Below are 16,284 nucleotides of genomic sequence, written 5' to 3' on the forward strand. Positions count from 1 at the left end.
CCAAAAGAAGGACAAAATCAAGCGCTCCACGACGTATTGCCAATGTGACAGTGATGTCAACACTTCTACTTTCTCGGAGGTGATCTGCAAAAAGCGAACCAAGTTTCCAGCGTCTGCACGATGGCCGCGAACAGCATTCTCCTCATTCTCATCCTCTCTCTTGCGAGTAAGTTGAATAATCGTAGCAATTACACACGTCTGTTAAATAATAAAGTTCGTCGATGCTTTATGTGTTTTCAAATAGCCTATATGTCGTCTAATATGAGATGTTTTTACAGGCGATTATTTATGACAAACTAGATTTTGTCTCAACTTGGAGTGCGCGCTTCATCTCCCTCTCTCTCCACTGCTGTAAACAAGCAGCAGGCAATGCGCTGTCCCTGGTGCTAAAATACACCTCTGTCGCGTGTGTGTCAGATAGATTTTTACATTTAAACCCTCTGCTTTATAGTTTATGTAATAGTGCCTTCGGAGTTTCAGGAATGTATTTTACCATTGAGAGTAAATTGTGACATGCAGAAACTAAGTTAGAAACTGAACTTCAGCGGCGCACGCACAGGCACGCACGCACGCACGCACTCACACACACACACACACACACACACACACACACACACACACACACACACACACACACACACACACACACACACACACACACACGCACACACACACACACACATGCATGCTTGAGTTGTTCTGTCACCATCATTATTTTAAATGAGACAAAGCCACAGCCACAGCAGATGGTCTCTCAATAATTTACAGGTATATTTTCCTCTACCTTACATCACTGAAACTCTTTGCCCATACATAGAAAACTTTTAGGACAGAGCATCTTCCCTTTGTGTCACAAAGGGAAGATATATAGGCCTACACCCATATACCAAACATGCATAGAGTCTATCTTTGGACTGTTTACTGTATTAATTCAGTGAGTCTTTTATTTATTTCTAAAGGAGACAATTCTCTCATTTACATTTGGCCTGACGGTGAAACTCAAAGCAATGGAAAAGACTGTGAAAGATTTGGGTGAAGATCATGATCTGAAGATCCTTTCCCTGTCTTTCTTTCTGTGTGTGTGTGTGTGTGTGTGTGTGTGTGTGTGTGTGTGTGTGTGTGTGTGTGTGTGTGTGTGTGTGTGTGTGTGTGTGTCTCTCTCTCTCTCTCTCTCTCTCTCTCTCTCTCTCTCTCTCTCTCTCTCACTCTCTCACTCTCTCTCTTCACTCATCTCTGTCATGATTACAAACAGCCTTGAAGACAAAGCAGAGCTAATGACATAATCTTGTCTGGGAAACACAGGTCCATTTGATGGAGACCCCTTGTGACAGGCAACATAGTCAACCATCACTCCACAGCATCCATCAGGGCACAGATCCATGTCTAAATTATTCAAATGTTGAAATGCACCTATAGGGCGCACTGTACCCTCGCCCCCTATGGCCCATGTTGAGTTGTTTGTTTGCACATCTAATAGCGAGAGTATTTGTGTGTTTGTGTTTGTGTGTGTGTGTGTGTGTGTGTGTGTGTGTGTGTGTGTGTGTGTGTGCGTGCACGTGTGTGTGTTCCCATCCTCGCAGGATCTACACGCACAGTGTGCATTATGGGAGCTGCCTTTTCGTCGCTGTGGGGTGGAAACCTTATATGTCCAAAACCGTTTGGTATTTATAATTTTAAAAACTAGTTTAAAACGATTTAAACTAGTGAAAATAGCCGATCTACAAGCACACAAGCCTTGCACACGTTGTGTGCTTGTAAATCTGCTATTTTCACTAGTTTCGTGCGACAGTCTTGTATGACGAGGCAGGGCTTTACTTTACGGGGGGGGGGGGGGAAACGTACAAATTTGAAACTCGGAGATACAAGGTTTCTATACCTGACAGTGCACGCTTTACAACATTCATGTCCTTGACATTTAGCGGCATAATACTTTCACTTTAGGCTAACATGCACTCCGAAATGTGACAGCGCAGAGGACCAAAAAGATGCCAATGCTATTATTACACATGCTGTGTTTATTTCCGCATATACAGTCTGCACATGCTCTCCGCTGCATCAACTCATCATGACACTCAGTGATCATCATGCAATAAATACATGTCACGCTGCCCCGAGGCCGCCTGTAATGACACGGAGGAGTGGTGGAGGGTACTTAACTCTTGCATTAACCGTCGCTTTAAACATACATCTCTCTGTCGCACATGCACCTACACATCAGACATGCAGGAAACACACACGCACGCGCGCACACACACACACACACACACACACACACACACACACACACACACACACACACACACACACACACACACACACACACACACACACACACACACAGCCGCTCATAACACGAGGAAGAGTAGGTGATGTAAGCAGCCGTTAAGGTTAACTTTGCATCACTGGCCCTCTCAGCTGGATTACAACCATGTGAAAATAACAACGGTATAACAGCTGAGAGCATGACGGGGCAAAGTTAGTTATGGTAAATGATACACAGGAGGCCAGAGAAACACATCGCTTCAGGAGACCGTCACGGTGGGTTTAGTTTGTTCCTTTGTCTCACTCACATATCGTCGCTGTCGGGCAGAAACCTCGTATCTCCAAGTTTCAAATTTGTAGATTTTTCGCAAAGCAAAGCCCTGCTTCATCATACAAGTCTGTCACACAAAAGTAGTGAAAACAGCCGATCGGTGCGAGGTGTTGTGTGCTTGTAGATCGGCTGTTTTCAGTAGTTTAAATCATTTTTAAAATGATAAATACAAAACAAACGTTTTTGGACATAAGGTTTCCACCTGACAACGACGATATATACATATTTATATACATGATGCGCATTACACACAATCTCTCTCTTTGGCTTTCTCTCTTTATCTCTGTCTCTCCCTCCTTCTTTTTGCCTCTTTTGCTCTCTGTCTCTCTTGTACACAAATGCGGCATCATAAATCCACACACACTTTGAGAAGAGTACATGTTGGTCAGCATAAATGTCCTTGCCTGTTTTTTTGGCCGGTTGACAGTCAGTCTATTCGTTGTGGCCTGTTCATGGTCACATTAGGACTTCGCCTCTCTCTCTCTCTCTCTCTGTCTATCTTTGTCTCCCCCTCCTCCCCCCTCCAGTGCGTTGACATTTCCGTCTGTGGTGTTACCTCTGGAGGGAATGCATGTCGACCCACTTCAGCTCATGCCTTTCCAACAGATGAAGCAAGCCGCTAGCTGATATGGCATTTGCTTACTTTTCTTTCTTTTCTTTTCTTTTCTTTTTGCTGTATTTGACATAATGCTTTTGAAACAAAATAGCAAATGGGACAAGCGGTTTTCATTGTCTTGGTTGCTTGTGTCGGGATGCCCAAGCTCAGATATTAAATAACACACACACACACACACACACACACACACACACACACACACACACACACACACACACACACACACACAAACACACACACACACACACACACACACACACACACACACACACACACACACACACACACACACACACACACACACACACACACATAGCATAAAGGATGCTTAAAAATTCTATTAAACTTTGTGTGTGTGTGTTGGTTGTGAGGGGCCTTCAAATGGCCGGCCTCTCCAAAATGAGGGCCAAACAGTTAACAAGGTACTGCTCCGTATCAGCCATTATAGGAAGTATGCCAACAGTTTGTATGTAACAATGCTCTGTCCTACATGCACTTTGCAAATGGCTGTTTTCCTAATTATCTGACTGCACTGGCATTGTTTATGTCCTTTGTACAAGGCATTCTTGTACTTCTCTTTATGTGGATGGACATAAATAAACATGTCAATTTTGTGTGTGTATGTGTGTGTGTGTGTGTGCGTGCGTGCGTGCGTACGTGTTTGTGTTGTGTCCAGGCGGCAGGGCAGAGAATGCGGAGGAGCGGCTGGTGAATTATCTGCTGGGCCCAGAGCGCTACAACAAGCTGATTAGACCTGCCGTTAATAAGAGCCAGCAGGTCACCATCTCCATCCAGGTGTCCTTGTCTCAGCTCATCAGCGTGGTGAGTACAACATCATCTTCTAGATTAGGATGCTCTAGGCTTGGACTCCCAACAGATTGAAACAATATTGCTGTACAATAATCATTATACCACAGCTACTTCCGATCTCGCGTTGCGATTGGCTGAGAGGCGTTCTAATGAGTTCCAATATATCGCAGTATAACACGCCGGGGGCATCCACCACCTTGTTTACCTTTACCTGTAACCTAGCAACGGTCCCTGCCTGCTGCAGTAGTAATTTCTTCCGCTTGCTAATTATAAATATTATAAATATAACTGTGGTGTAATCGCATATAATTATTCTCTGGTGTATTGATATACTGTATTGCACTCAGCCTATGTTCCCGTGCTAATATCTCATGTTATAGCACTCCCTCTCATGCATTATTTTGTAATTGAAGAAAAAAAAGAATACATTATAACAATAAATTATATCAACCCATAACAAATAGGCTGGATTCCGAATATCAGCTATGTTTGCCGAATATCAGCTATATTTGCTAACAAAATTGTAATATTTTAAGCCTAAATATACACATTTATTAAATGAACATGATCAGTCATATGAGCCTGCCTGCATTTATATACATTAGTGCTTTCCACTCCTAAGTGCTTTACAATGGAGCATTACTTCTTTCACATTCGCGAATTCACACTGCCATGCAACGCACAACCATGCTCATTAGGACAAGTAAGGCAGTGGCTCACACAGTCATAGAACACCAAATTAATACGTACCAGTAAGACTCCCTAATCGGGAGATAAGCGACCGTAGGTCACTTATCTCCACAAATAGGGCAAAAATGTGTTTTGCCAAAATCTTCCTGATCCATGTTGATGACATGAGTGTAGACATACTGTGTAGTGATTTTCGTGATTTGAGGGCAAAATCTGTAGGAGCAGTGTCCAAAAATGTGTTTTTAAAAATCGGCCTGGAGGTGGCGCTATATGGGAGAGATTCATGTTGATGGGATGAGTGTAGACATACTGTGAACCGATTTGCGTGATTTTAGGGCAAAAATTGTAGGAGCAGTGTCCAAAAATGTGTTTTGCAAGAATCGGCCTCATGGTGGCGCTAGAAGAGGGCCATGTGAGAAATGAGGGGTGGGGTCTCCGCGCCGGCAAGGCGGACGAATAGGTACCGGCCCCGGCTGTCCCGGTCGCTCCTAGCCGGAGTTACAGCATTTTATGTGAGCTGCAGTGTAGGGGGTCCTCCACTGGGGGCGCCACCACTTTTGCAGCCGTTCTGGAGCACCAGGAGTCGGTGGTCCCCGGGAATTCCCCGTGAGCAGCCCCGTTGGGGTGGTCATTTGGTCAGTTTAGCACATTTGGTCATTTTTTACATCTGGGGGTCCAGATGTTGCGGAGATATGAGCAGGGCAAGAGTGTGACGTGTGAGGTGTGACAGACAGACTGACGGACTTACATTTGGTCATTTTTTACATCTGGGGGTCCCCCAGGGACCTGGGGGTCCCTGGAGCTCCGGGGGTCCTTGGAGGTTGTAGTTTGGCAGGCAAGGAACGTGTGTGCAAAATGTGGCATGGATCGGGGCAACGGTTGCGGAGATATGAGCAGGGCAAGAGTGTGACGTGTGAGGTGTGACAGACAGAGGGACTGACACTACTGACACTACTTACACTTTGTGCAGGGTTTGATAGTAAATGCGACCTACGGTCGCAATTAGTCTCTAGTCTGCAGACCAGCATTAGAAATAAGAAAACATTTGATAAGATTTGTAACTTTTGTTTGAAAATAGCTGATAAATAAAATAGAGCTTAAGTGTTTAAGAGTTTAAAAACAGTTCATAATTGTGCTGGGGACCCTTTGAAACACCCTCAAGGACCCCTGCGGCTCCTTCAAGGTACTTTGAGGACCAGTAAGGGATTCAGTGTATTTCTCAAGGACACTTCTGCCCGATGGCAGGAGGAGTAGGGATCAAACGAATAACCTCACAATATCCCCACCCCTCCTGAGCCATTGCTGCCCCCAATGGACATTAATGAAGTCCTAAATGCTAATACAGGAGGAGGCTGGGGTGGAGCTGGTGGGCTGACAAGCTGGCAGGTGGTGATAGCAGGCTAAACAGTGTTGAGCATGGAAGAGTGAACGCCATGCCTACATGTTTAAAAGGACGGTTTAGTTCAGCTTTGGTTGTGGGCCTTGATCTGATTTCAGGGAATCGGGACCTGTGACTTTTAACAACTTCTGTGCCTGCCTGAACTAAAACAATGCTTCATATCGTCACTGTCGGGCAGAAACCTCGTATCTCCAAGTTTCAAATGTGTATGTTTTTTCGCGAAGTAAAGCCTTGCTTCATCAGACAAGGCCGTCGCACAAAAGTAGTGAAAACAGCAGATCTACAAGCACACAACGCCTCGGGGCGTTGTGTGCTTGTAGATCGGCTGTTTTCACTAGTTTAGTTCATTTTTTGAAATGATAAAAATGAACGGTTTTGGACATAGAAGGTTTCCACCCGACAACGACGATATAATACACATGGCTATGGTGTACTTTGTCTGTCACTGACTGGTTGCATTTTGTGACTTGCAGAATGAGAGAGAACAGATCATGACAACCAACCTATGGCTGTTTCAGGTATGTCATCACTGCACTGTTTTGATCCAACATTAATCAGTTAGTCCATGGGTAATCTGCTGAAATTGTACAATATGATGGATATACAGAAATGAACGAAAAAAAACAACAACAACAGCAGCGACATAAAGGCACTATCATTCTCTCGGTTTACACCAGACATGCACTCGCCCACTAGTGGGGAATAATGGTGAAGGATGACTTATCGGACCATAATATCACCTTTTTCCATATCTCTGTAGACCAGTTCCATTGTTTTTTGCACCACTGAACTCTCAAATATGCGTTTGTCTTTGTAATGTGGGGGTTATGCCCTGCCACCATACTAATAGCACCACTCTATGTAGTTGTAGACAGAATGTTCCTGCTGACATACCGTATTTCCTGTTGAGATTGGCACATTTCACCCAGGTTTTTTCATTTCACTAAAGTCACTTTGTCTGCTGACCTCACTCAGCAACGAAATAAACAGAAAATAAACAAAAATAAAAATAAAAAATGTAGAGGAGGCAAGCAGTGATTACCCCATGATGTGCATTGCAATGTAGTTTCAAATGCACTACATTGCAGGTGCTTTTTGAGAGTGAAAAAATAAGAATACACGTGTGACATGTGTGATCTGGGCAGCTTGCCCCAGGAAATGTGCCAATCTCAACAGGAAACAATGGTAGTCTGATCACGTCTGGCATTGACATTCTCAGTCACCTAAGGAAGAGTTGCTCTTCTGTTTTTGAGCGGTGCTACTGGAAGGAGCTAAGCTCCAACATCTGGCTTTGTCCACGACACGAAGCATGGCCAACATCTGGCCTACGTCTGGCCTACATCTTGGCACAAAGTGCTCAAAGTTTGTTGTACGGCCACTAAATGCCCGGGCTCTGAAGTGTGGCCTACATCTGGCCTACATCTTAGCACAAAGCATTTGTACACCGAGGGTCACATTGGCCAAGCTTCACGGGACGCTTAATGAAAGTGACTCGCACCGCTCACTTCACACTAGGTGTGAATTTTCATTATGTCTCACTAATGCATGAGCAACACGATCATTGAATATACACTCCTGACCACAACTTACTGATGTCTTTCCCATAGATCGAAACTTTATTCACTGTTCCTATTGAAACAGATTGAAGCTCCTGCCATCCGTGTCCCAAAAATGAACCCTCTTTACAAAATTGAGGTCACCTGGGTCTGCTCAGCATTTATATATGCAGTACTGTTTGGAAGCGGATGCATTTGTTTCTCCACTCGGTTATTATGGTTTTCCCCTTTCATTTCTCACTTGTCTTTCAACAAATGTACAAAAGGTTACCAAAATCGTCTCCCTGTTGCTTTTCTTTTAACCTACTGTATATTCTTCAACAGTACACACATACATATACATGAATACAAATAATTCACAGAATCGTATTGTTAGTTTAGTGAAAGATGCTCAACAATAATGAATCAATATGAAGAATTATTGAATCGTTATTTGTATTCCGTACATATTTTGAAGTGGCAGCATCAGCTACACAGTGACATCCTCTGTGAATCCAGGTGTGAATCCATGTATAGCTCTCTGAAAGTCAATGGTTCCCAAACCGTTTTAGCTCAAGACCCAAAAAAGAAATTTGATGTCTACCTGGGACCCAAAATAGCAAAAGATCTGCTATTTTCAACGACTTTTTTTTTATTTTCAATCTTTTATCTAAAATGTTCTAAATTAATTTCAAAATCGTTTGAAATAATACATATATTTTTTGAATAGCCTGTTTCTCAGGCCTGCTGTATCATTTAAAATAACATCATGCTCTCAGCTGTTTCTGCTGTTATTTTCACATGGTTAACCCAGCTGAGAGGACCAGTGATGCAAAGTTAACCGTTACGGCCAGAATAGGGAGGCTAGAGTTCATGTGGATGAACACTCATCAGTGTATAATTCATGCTCTGTCGTGACAGTGTCGCACGGTGGAAATAGCAGACCTACAAGCTAGTGTTGATTAACTGTGACGAAAAATGTCCGTCGACTACCTTTTTTCACTGACAAAAACTAAATAAAAACTAGACTAAAATGTTAGGGAGGGACTAGTGGAGAAGAGATCCAGCAGAACTAAGTGAGCTTGTAGATCGGCTATTTTCAGCTTCTAACCATGCGTAAAATCACCACAAAGTCCTGCTAAAATCTTATGATATTCAGTCGACCAAAACTAGACTAAAAGTAAAACATTTCAGACGACTAAAATATGACTAAAACTAAATGAAATTTTATTCAAAAATGTAATGTGAAAATCAACACTGCTACAAGCTCTCTCTTGTAGGTCTGTCCGTGAATGGGGCTTAGGAAGCTGAGCAGGCACGTGCACCCATAGACATCAAAGGGGGCTTGAGCCCCTGCCCTTTTATCCGTCTGTAAAAAAGTGCCCTCTCCAGACCATGAATGCAGTTTTTACTTGGTGAAAGAAATGCAAATGCCCTCTTTCCATGCCATACCTGAAGGCAGCATTCAAGAGAATTGCCTTTTCCAAACTCTCCTGAACTTGAATGCAGCATCTTATGTTGAAAGAATTGCACTCACTGTGTATAAATCCATGCTGTACACCCACATCTCCACAGTACTGCCTTTTTTATGCTTAGTTTAGTGTGGTATCAAGCGCTGCGACGCGTTGTGAGCTTGGAGGTCGGCTATTTTCAATATTTTCACCAAAAGGCTCCTTTAGAAATGTCAGCCCCTGCCTCTCTAACATTCTCTGCACGTCCCTGAAGCTGAGTATTTGTGAACCCTGTCTCTCCAGGAGTGGAATGACTACAGGCTGAGGTGGGACCCAGACAAGTATGAAGGCATCAAAAAACTACGAATCCCATCCAAACACATCTGGCTTCCTGATATAGTGCTCTACAATAAGTAGGTTTGTGTGTTTGTGTGTTTCTGTGCGTGTGTGTGTGTGTGTGTGTGTGTGTGTGTGTGTGTGTGTGTGTGTGTGTGTGTGTGTGTGTGTGTGTGTGTGTGTGTGTCTGTGCGTGCGTGCGTGCGTGCGTGTGTGCGTGTGCGCGCCAAATTAATCATCACACATAATAGAACCAAGCCTCTCAGTCCTGTCTGAAACACTATGTCTATGTGTCGCTGTGTTTTAATTTAACTGGATCAAAGATGAAATTCTCTCATTCCTTTAAGAGGTTTCAGACACTCCCTTCCAAAACATAAGAGCTGAGATCACGCTGCTAAAATAAGCCTTTGTTTCTGTTTAATTCAAATGTGTCTGCTGAAAAAGTTATTTTCCATTTATTTTATTTCATTTTCTATTATTATTATTTTGTTTTTTGCACATATTTCCTCACATATCTGTGTCATATATAGACAGCTGCGGTGTTGGGGGATTAATGATTGGCTCACGAACCTTGGATAATCTGGCTTCATTATCAGCTCATCCCTTTGCAGGGGGAAGAGTAATATCTGATTGTGGTAATGCAGGCTAGGAGCTATTCTTTGAAGTTGCCTCTAGGGTTAGCTGACTTCAATCAGTCTTACGGTATTTAACTGTTCACTGTTAGTGTTTGGACTGGCTGGAGCAGAGAGAGAGAGAGAAAGAGAGAGAGAGAAAAATATATTGATATTAGACCATAGTTCCGCTATATTCTCCCTACCTTTTTTGTTTTGTTTTTAGTTTCTTCGTACAGATGGACAGGAAATAGGGGGAGAGAGATTGGGAGAGAGGTGCAGCAAAGACCGTCGGGAATGGGATTCGAACCCGCAGGGCGCTGTCAGGCTGCTTATGAGCCTAGGTGCCCGGACCTCTAGGCCAGTGGTTCTCAACCTTTTCAGGCTGCGACCCCCCAAAAATGTAGAATTTAACTGGCGACCCCCTCACCCTGAAGAGCACCAAGAGTTGAGGCATTACATTTTGTATAACACAGTTCTATTGCGAGGCGTTGTGAGCATGTAGACCTGCTATTTTCACAATTTCTGCCTCTAATTTGGAGAATGTTTGTCATTTTAGAGGTATTAAAAAGTCCTTAAATTGTCACTTTAGAAATGTGCAGATACCCTCTATACACCCTCTATACTGTGTGCTGGTTTGTTTACTGTTGAGTGAGAAAACAATGTTTCACATTAAGCTAATCATCTGGGGACCCCCCAAAACAATTTGGGGACCCACTGCTCTAGGCCAGGTCCGGGCCTATTCTCTGCCTCCCTGACCGTATGTGTACTAACTTTAAACCCTGTACAGTATTAATGTAATTCATGTTAGCATAATGTCCCCCCCCCCCTACAGTGCTGACGGTGTGTACGAGGTGTCCTTCTACTGCAACGCCGTGGTCTCCAACACGGGGGACATCTTCTGGCTCCCGCCGGCCATCTACAAGTCGGCCTGTGCCATCGAGGTCCAGAACTTCCCCTTCGACCAGCAGAACTGCACTCTCAAGTTCCGCTCCTGGACCTACGACCACACCGAGCTGGACCTCATCCTCACCAGCGACTTCGCCAGCCGCGACGACTTCACGCCCAGCGGGGAGTGGGACATCGTGTCGCTTCCCGCGCGCAAGAACGAGGACCCCAACGACATCACCTACCTGGACATCACGTACGACTTTGTCATCAAGAGGAAGCCGCTGTTCTACACCATCAACCTCATCATCCCCTGCGTGCTGATCACGTCCCTGGCCATGATGGTCTTCTACCTGCCGTCCGACTGCGGCGAGAAGATGACGCTGTGCATCTCCGTGCTGCTGGCGCTGACTGTGTTCCTGTTGCTGATATCCAAGATTGTGCCGCCCACGTCTCTGGCCGTGCCTCTGATAGGTTAGTCTGGGTGACGTTAGGCCACGTTTGTGAAAAGCTGTTGGATATCAAACCAGTTGAGTTGAAACTGCAGGTCAAAAAGACCTTGTGTCCTTAATTCAGTTCTAGTGCAGGTTCATATGGTTGGGTAAGGGCAGGGGTGGGCAATTATTTTTTCCATTGGGGCACATGAACAACAGAAAATATTGTGGAGGGCTGGGCCAAAAGGCAGTGCTCCGCAAGATGTGCTCCCCGCAAACTAAACACACAGCTTCACCTCCGACTTCAGGAAATAAATACTTAGAAGTGCAGGTTGTCTTGACTTGTGACCAGTCTGACCACATGCTTGTTATTGACGATCCAATAATCACGCACATGTGCTGATGTACGCATTGCGTCCATACCGGTATGTACGTGAATAAAAAACTTCAAAATAAAAGCAATGTAGCTTTAGTCCATGCATGAGGTAAAATTATAAAATGTGTTTATTTTGTAATTTGCCATTAGCCCTACACGGTCAGAGTATACCAAAGGGCTGTATACGGCCCCGGGCCGCACAATGCCCAGGTCTGAGTAAGGGGATATGGAATGATTTTAACCTAAACATTTGCGTGCGTGTGTGTGTGTGTATGTTTATATGTGTGTGTCAGCATGTCACTTGTGCTTACAAGTGTATTAACCCATAACCCTCCCCTTCTTGTCTCCCAGGTAAATACCTGATGTTCACCATGGTGCTGGTCACCTTCTCCATTGTGACCAGCGTGTGTGTCCTCAACGTGCACCACCGCTCCCCGTCCACCCACCGCATGCCCGACTGGGTCAAGCGTCTCTTCCTGGTGCGCCTCCCGGCCTTCCTCCTCATGAGGCGCCCGGGCTCCTCCAACGTCCGCGAGAAACTCCGCCGGAAGTACGAGGGCCGCAACGCCGCCTCGGCGGGCCTCGGCGGCAGCGCGCGGAGCACCGCCGAGAGGAAGCAGTACGCCGAGATCAAACTGGGCAGCATCAGGACAGACACCGACTCCTTCTACGTGAACGAAGAGTCGGCCCGCCGGTGCGGCTGGAAGGTGGGCGACATCCCCGACGCGGGCGGGGGGATCCCGGACTTCCGGAGGCGCGTGGCCGTCCAGTGGGATGCGGACCTGGAGGAGGCGGTGGACGGAGTGAGATACATCGCCGAGCACATGAAGACGGAGGACGACGACGAAGGGGTGAGGGAGGAGGAACATGGATGCTGGAAATGATGGGAAGATTAGCTGGAAGTGATAGAAGGAAGGACAGAGGCAAGGGAGATGTTATAGAATTATGGAAGGAAGACAGAAGAAAGGAAGGGAGGTGGAATGAAATTATTGTTAATTAATGGATGGAAGGGAGCAGGGACGTGCAGAGAATGTTAGAGAGGCAGGGGCTGAAATTTCTAAAAGGGCCTTCTGGGGAAAATATCTCCAAGCTCACATGAGCTTGGAGGTTACTTTCGGTGCTTTTCACACTGAACTAAGCATAATCAATCAATACTGGAGATTTGGTATAACGGCATGGATTACTACACATAGGGCAATTCTTTCAACATAAGATGCTGCATTCAAGTTCAGGAGAGTTTGGACAAGGCAATTCTCTTGAATGCTGCCTTCAGGTATGGCATGGAAAGAGGGCATTTGCATTTCCTTCACCACCATGGCAAAAATTGCATTCATGGTCTTGAGAGGGCACTTTTTAGAGGCGGATAAAAGGGCCTTTGATGTCTATGTGTGCACGTGCCTGGAAGGGAGGAATGATTGAAGGAAGGAGAGAAGGAAGGAGAGAAGGAAGGAAGGAAGGAAGGAAGGAAGGAAGGAAGGAAGGAAGGAAGGAAGGAATTTATTATTGATGGAAGAAATGTAGCAATGAGGGGCCGATAAAATGAGTTGAGGGATGTAAGAATGAAGCTGTGAGCGGGAATGAAGAATGAGGGAGAATGTAGGACAAAAGAGGTTATCAGAGAGAGATGGGAAGAATAGTGAAGTCCATCCCTTATATTAAATGATCCATATCTGCTGTCTTTCTGTCTCTGTCTTCATCTCATTCTGTCAATCATCTTTTCTCCTCTGAACATATCAGGCTCCTTCAGTAAATAAATATTGTTCAGTGCAGAACACACTAACCCACAGGGATTTGAAATGCTTTATTTAACTTCCACTAATTCCTTAGTAATCAAGCTGAATTAGAATTACATCTTATGGAATATTCAGATATTCAGACTTTGAAGGTTGTGTGTGTGTGTGTGTGTGTGTGTGTGTGTGTGTGTGTGTGTGTGTGTGTGTGTGTGTGTGTGTGTGTGTGTGTGTGTGTGTGTGTGTGTGTGCGCGCGCGCGCGCGCGTGCGTGCCCGCACATGCGTGTGTGTGTGTGTGTGTGTGTGTGTGTGTGTGTCCTTCCTGCTAGACTCGGCAAACATTCCTTACAGAATATCCAACAATTTTCATTTTATAATTCATCTCACATTTTCTTACTTGACAGCCAAAATAGCAGGCCTCTTAACATCCCAAATCGTTTGATTATTTGAATCATGAAATAAGGTTTAAACCCATATCCTATCTACGTGCAGACTTGGGTGCGTGACCGTGACTACATCCCATGCCCCGTGGGAGGAATGCTAATAAACAGCTTGGACATGGCAAAAGTGACAAATCTGCTTCGTCAGTAATGTTCAATGTCCATGCACAATTTCACATGTATTGATCAACCCACTGAGGAGAGAAAACTGGATGAGATTGGCCACGTAACTATATAAATGTCCCTGTCTGCCGATTGGTCATGATGTCACCCTTGCAACCAGCAACCAATAAAACCATGGCATGGCCATCTGTCTGGGCTATCGGACCGTGACCGTGACTACAGATCCTTTAGTCCATGGCTATAAATGCTAATAAACTGCTTACATTTTGGGAAAGTAAAAAAAAAAAAGATCTAGTTTGTCAGTCTGCATAATATATGCCCATGTTGTGCAATTTCAAAGTGAGGGGAAAAATGGACTGAGGGATGGACTGAGGACAGAGTGACAGATTGACAGTTTTCTCCATTTTATCGTAGACCAGTCACCGAAAAATGAAACTAAACCTATCATTGTCTTAGAGCAGATGGGTCCTAAAGGAGGTTTTGAAAGTTTACCCACAAAGCTTTGACAAAGCAGTCAGAAGCTAGGTGTAGGAGCAGAGAAGGTGAAACATTTCCTTAAACATCTCTTTCCACACATTTAGCCGTCTTTTCTCCAGCTCACCACCAGCCCCTAATAGTCTGATGTGTCTACTGCAGGGGTCTTCAACGTTTTCAGGACAAGGACCCCTTAGCAGAGAGAGAGAGATGACACAGGGACCCCCTCAACATATTGTATAAATGTCTGATAGAGATTCTCATCGATTTCGTACAAAGATTCATAGACTTGTTTGACACTAACCCTAAACACTTTAAATCTTAAATCGTCGATACTTTGTAAACTTGACCTTTCCCTCTGTACTATACTCTGCTCTTTTTTTACCTCTTCACCAAACCGCGAGGCGTTGAGAGCTTGTAGATCTGCTATTTTTGGCTAAAGTTCTCCTTAGGAGTATAGGGATGCGAGGGTTCAAGTTGTTCATTTAAAATAATCACACAAGGATTTGGCAGCCCCCCCCCCGTAGTAACTCTGAGTGACTCCCTAGGGGTCCCGGACCCCCTGTTGAAGACCCCTGTACCTCTCTCTTGGTTCCAGATCATAGAGGACTGGAAGTACGTTGCCATGGTGATAGACCGCCTGTTCCTGTGGATCTTCATCCTGGTGTGTGTGGTGGGAACCCTGGGCCTCTTCATGCAGCCGCTCTTCCAGAGCTACAACACGCCCACTGCCGACGACACTGAGTGAGTGATGCTCGCACGCCCACCCACATGGGCAGGGGTCATCAATACCACAAATGTGTCCGTGGCAAATTTTAGATTTTCTGTTTTACACACACCATTATAGTGTTCTCATTTGGATCATAAGACGCAATTACTCCAGGTTTTCTTCAGAATATGTATGACACTGATTTACTACCACACTATACTACAGGGATACTCAAACTTCTGAACTCGTGGGCCACATTACAAAGATGTCAAGGAGCCACGGGCCAGTTGATAAAATGACATTACTTTTTAACTTCTCTCTTTTATTTGCTTTATTTCCACATAACGTAAGACAACGTATTTTATGGCTTGGAATTCCATTTATATTCTGTCAATGACACAATTTGTCATCAAAGTAATTTGTGTAATTTTCTCTTTTTTTAATAATTCTGTGCAATTAGCAATTAGCAATTGTTTATCTGTCTGCCTGCTATCAAATGAGATAGCGTTAAATTTCAGTAGCCGCTTTCAAGATGTTTTTGCCATTATCTCTGGAACGGAAGGTCTCTTATCCCTAAACTTCCTTGCCTTTTTTTTTACTATTTTGAAAAACATTTCAAAATACCCCAAAAAGCCAATCTATCGCCAAGTTGTGAGTTTGCAGATCAGCTATCTGAAATATTTAAAAATGTTTTTCAAAATAGTAAAAAAAAAAGGCAAAGAAGTTTAGGGATAAGGTGTAAGACATGGACGAAAATAGGGCCCTATGAGTCCACTAGTTCTAGTTGTTCTCAACGTTTTATCTGAAGGACACCATAACTCTGAGAGTGTACACGTGGAACCAAAGGGGGGCACACACACACACACACACACACACACACACACACACACACACACACACACACACACACACACACACACACACACACACACACACACACACAAACAAACGCACACGCACACGCATGCACTGATACCCTGCTGTCTGAAGAAGGGACACCAGGGAAGCACACAGTGTTCTTGCTTTGGTTAAGAAAGTCCATTGAAAGTCATTTACTTGTGTCCCTGC

The 16,284-nt window shown here is 44.5% G+C and overlaps 1 protein-coding gene across 1 annotated transcript; it reads left to right on the forward strand.

Annotated features, from left to right (window-relative positions):
• Positions 1 to 3,896: 3,896 nt before the first annotated feature.
• LOC308281335 (neuronal acetylcholine receptor subunit beta-2-like) lies at positions 3,897 to 15,255 on the forward strand (the record flags this gene model as incomplete). The annotated part of the gene is made up of 6 exons (XM_080721491.1): positions 3,897 to 4,031; positions 6,582 to 6,626; positions 9,398 to 9,507; positions 10,877 to 11,403; positions 12,091 to 12,590; positions 15,106 to 15,255. Exons 2-6 carry the CDS (start codon positions 6,600 to 6,602, stop codon positions 15,253 to 15,255), a joined length of 1,314 nt encoding a protein of 437 aa, XP_080577617.1. The 5' UTR covers positions 3,897 to 4,031; positions 6,582 to 6,599.
• Positions 15,256 to 16,284: the final 1,029 nt, after the last annotated feature.

The sequence above is a fragment of the Nannobrachium achirus genome (genome assembly GCF_963921795.1).
Source record: "Nannobrachium achirus genome assembly, chromosome: 3".
In the NCBI taxonomy this organism is placed as follows: Eukaryota; Metazoa; Chordata; class Actinopteri; order Myctophiformes; family Myctophidae; genus Nannobrachium; species Nannobrachium achirus.